The sequence below is a fragment of the Chiloscyllium plagiosum genome, chromosome 16, assembly GCF_004010195.1.
Source record: "Chiloscyllium plagiosum isolate BGI_BamShark_2017 chromosome 16, ASM401019v2, whole genome shotgun sequence".
In the NCBI taxonomy this organism is placed as follows: Eukaryota; Metazoa; Chordata; class Chondrichthyes; order Orectolobiformes; family Hemiscylliidae; genus Chiloscyllium; species Chiloscyllium plagiosum.
The window spans coordinates 33239173-33243233 of NC_057725.1; the positions used below are offsets into that span (position 1 = coordinate 33239173).

At 41.4% G+C, this 4061-nt stretch overlaps 1 protein-coding gene across 1 annotated transcript in view; it reads left to right on the forward strand.

Moving 5' to 3' along the window:
• The window catches only part of pik3c2a (phosphatidylinositol-4-phosphate 3-kinase, catalytic subunit type 2 alpha), a 100515-nt gene that overhangs the window by 41872 nt on the left and 54582 nt on the right, over window positions 1-4061 (forward strand). Inside the window, exon 10 of the mRNA XM_043705773.1 lies at window positions 1509-1731. Within this exon, the coding sequence (XP_043561708.1) occupies window positions 1509-1731 (223 nt within the window). The remainder of the gene's footprint in view (window positions 1-1508; window positions 1732-4061) is intronic.

A 4061-nucleotide genomic window follows, 5' to 3' on the forward strand; every position in this document is an offset into this window, starting at 1 on the left:
GTATCTGGAGGTTGGTGGGGTGGTAGGTGAGGACCAGTGGGGTTCTGTCCTGGTGGCGATTGGAGGGGTGGGGTTCAAGGGCGGAGCAGTAGGAAGTGGAGGAGATGCGATGGATAGCATCGTCAACCAAGTCGGAGGGGAAATTGCGGTCTTTGAAGAAGGAGGCCATCTGGATTGTTTGGTATTGGAATTGGTCCTCCTGGGAGCAGATGCGGCGGAGGCGAAGAAATTGGGAAAATGGGATGGCGTTTTTACAGGGGGCAGGGTGGAAGGAGGTGTAATCTAGGTAGCCGTGGGAGTCAGTCGGTTTATAGTATATGTCCATGTTGAGTCGGTCGTCCGAGATTAGAAATGGAGAGGTCTAGGAAGGGGAGGGAGGAGTCTGAGATGGTCCAGGTGGGGGGTGGTGCCAGTGTAGCTGTGGAAGATGGACTGTTCTGCATATCCGACGAAGAGGCAGGCATAGCTGGGGCCTATGCGGGGGCCCATGGCGACTCCTTGGTTTGGAGGAAGTGGGAGGATTGGAAAGAGAAGTTGTTCAGTTGATCAAATATATGCCACTACAAATAGCCTTGAGACTGAGGCCATGTACATCATGGCCAGTGACTTCAACCAGGCCAAACTCAAGAATGTGCTACCAGGGTGCCAACAAAATGTCTCCTGCCTCACCAGAGACCCAAACGCCCTTGACCATTGCTACACAACTAACAAAGACATCTTCCACTCCATTCCCTGCCCACATTTTAGTAAATCAGACAATAAGGCTGTGCTCCTTCCCTCTGCTTACGGGTAGCAACTGAATGTGAGGATCTGGTACTGAAGGTAGTACAGTATTGGTTTGCTGTAGGCACCCTTCCGTTACATGACTGCTGAGAGTCAGTGGTCTGGTCCACATTCAAGAACTTAACGGCTAGCCTAAATGAGTATGCTACTACGTCACAAGCTGCTTCAATAAGTGTGTAAAGAACAGTGTGCCAAAGGACTTAGTGTTCCCCAAATGCAAACCATGGATGAACCGGGAGATCCATTCCTTTTTTTTGAAGCCTTGGTCAGAGGTGTTCAAAAGTGACCCTGATCTGACAGGAAATCTAAGTACAATTTTCACTATCTTCGTACATGTGACAATAATAAAGCAAATCAAGTGTGATTTGTAAAATTCAGGAAAATGAACACTTTTATTTCATCCTTGAATGACAGAAGTTGATTTGCTTGTGTCCCAGAGGGCAGGCACCCCTCCTGTACATTCAAATCAACTTTATTTGATCAACTCAAATTGATTTTTGTTAACATCATTCAAGCTATGCACAGATTTATTTCTTTATCTAGCAAATGATGAACAATCCATTGCTGTGGGATAAAAGGATATCACTCAGAGTCAGAGATGTACAGCATGGAAACAGACCCTTCGGTCCAACCCGTCCATGCCGACCAGAAAGTCTGAACTAGGACAGAATTTTCTTTGTTTTTCGACACACATACTGAGAGACATTTGTTCTTCTGATTTGCAGGATCTTCACTTGCAGAAAATCCTGTGAATGCAAGCATCCATGCTCTAACATTAGCTGTGTACGATCTGCTACAGCTGTACCTGAGTTCTTTTAGCAGAAACACAGATGCAACTGGGAGTCTGCCACAAAGTACAAAATGTACAAAGGAAGCACAGACCACAACAGAACACCTGCAATTTACACTGTTTGCAGCACATAGAATTCCAGGAGCATGGGTCAGCAGGTGCGTATTGAAGGAAGGCTCTGTGGTACATCGGTTTTTCAGAACGTAAATGGGTGACATTTGTTTTTGGAGGAAAAGAAGTGATGAGTTGTAAATGGGTTACTGCTCTGTGTATTCTGGTTTAATATAGGAACCTTGACCTAGATTTTGAAATCTCTGCTGTATAATGCCTGCCATTTAAAAAAAAAATCTTATCACTTGAAAATCTGGAGCAAAAAAGTCAAGAGCCTTGGGTATACTGTTGAAATTTAGTTACCCACTAGCACGCTAAAATAAATTTTTACTTCCTGGCTTTTGCTTAGCATCTACTTTTAAATTGTATGGAAACTTTGTGTAATGTTAAATGAGATGTGTCTTCCACTTAACCAGAAGTGCTATTTAGCTTGCACTCTAATTATAAAAAAAATTAAAAGGTTACAGCATTTTAAAACAGGCTAGCTTTCATAAATCTCTACACTCTAATACACAATTTTCCTTAATCGGTCTTGCCTGTAAATTTTCTTCCTTGTCTCCATAATTTTATCTGCTTTAATTTACCACCTATCCCTACAGGCAAGGTAGAGATTGTAATGTTTCTAGTCCACTTTTACCCTAACAAAAACAAAGCACTGGCGGTGCTGTAAATCTGAAATAAAAATAGAAAACACTGGCAAAACCACAATAGACCTGGCAGTATTTGTGGCAAGAGCTGATCTTTCAGGCTGATGACTGCTTCGTCAAACATTAACTCCACTCTGCACCTATTTTGTGGTTGACAATAACCAACGAAGCATCATCCAGTTTTTTTTTGTCCCTGACTTTGCCCTTAATTTGTGCTTCATCACTTAACAGTGCTTGGCTGTTCATATCAAATATTCAGTGAAGTAGGATCTGAATATAAACCATCAGTGGAACTGCATATTAATCTGCCATTATTCAGCATAACCATAAGCATTTTCTTCACCACTGTCAAAGGAAGGCCACCAGCATTCTTAAAGATCCATCCCATCCTGGCAATGGTTTTCTACAACCCGTGCCATTGGGGAGAATGTACGAAGTCTGAACATATGCACCAGCCGGTTTCACAACAGTTTCTACGATCCTGTTGTTAGAACACTGAATGGACTCCCAACCTCTTAACATTTCCCCTGTACCTGTGTTTCTGTTTTTGCTGCTGTTTACCTATTATTTACTGTCTATGCGACTTAATTGTGTGATCTGCCTGTATTGCTTGCAAGACAAAGCTTTTCACTGCCTCGTTACACGCAACAATAAATTCAATTCAATTCGATTATCCCCCTATTTGGTTTCTAAACTATTTGTAAATTAGGTCATGTTACCTTAGTCTTTTGTAGTGCATATGTGGATGCTTAAGTTCCTTTGTCTCTCTTCCTCCTTTTGGTATAGGTGATTGGGTTTATGCATCTGGTTGTGACAATCAGAGGTCATTGTATTTGTGTGTGACACTGATTCTGCTTATCTCCTGTAATCCACCTTGCTGCATTTTTACTAGGGTTTATGTAATACTTTTAACAAAGCTGTTTACTGGTGTCTGATTGCTAGTGAAATTTCCAACTTCACTGTTTAAAATCAACAAAAATGTAAATTCTCTGAAAAGTTTGCACGTTCCTCCTGTGTCTGCATGGATTTGCTCCAGTTTTCTCCCACAGTCCAAAGATGTGCAGGTTGGGTGGATTGGTGATGCTAAATTGCCAATAGTATCCAGGGAGGTGCAGCCTTGGGTGGATTAGCTGTTGGAAATGTAAGGTTAGCAAAGTGTGTCTGAGTGGGATGCCCTTTTGGAGGGTCAGTGCGCACTTGATGGGTTGAATGCCTGACTTCCACAAGAAGTATTCTAAATCTGTTCCATCCGTAATTTAACAAGTAATATAAAACTAGGTGAAGAAGCTAATTCTCCCCGGTGCTGAATTAGCACCAATATCTGTACTCCTATATAACAAAAGTTGCTTGGTCGTATTATAGGAAATAATTATTTGATTGTTTTGTCTGTTTTAGAACAAACTTGAGTGCTTTGTTATTTGTTCTATAAATCTGTATCTTCTATTGTTTTCACTCTGAATAACAATCTGCTGCAAACAAATGAAAGTACTGTTGTCAAACCCAGCATGTCCATGTAATTCCTCTATTCTACAGTTAAGACAAGAAATATATCATTCCTTCAATTATCCTAAAGTTATGGCATTGTGAGCAATAGGATAAATAACACACTAAGGAATCTACAAAAAAACGGACAAATAACCAGAGCTGACCTACAAAGAATGAAACCGGAAAGCAGCAACAACCCCCAGATTCTATGGATTACCTAAAGTACACAAACCAGACATCCCACT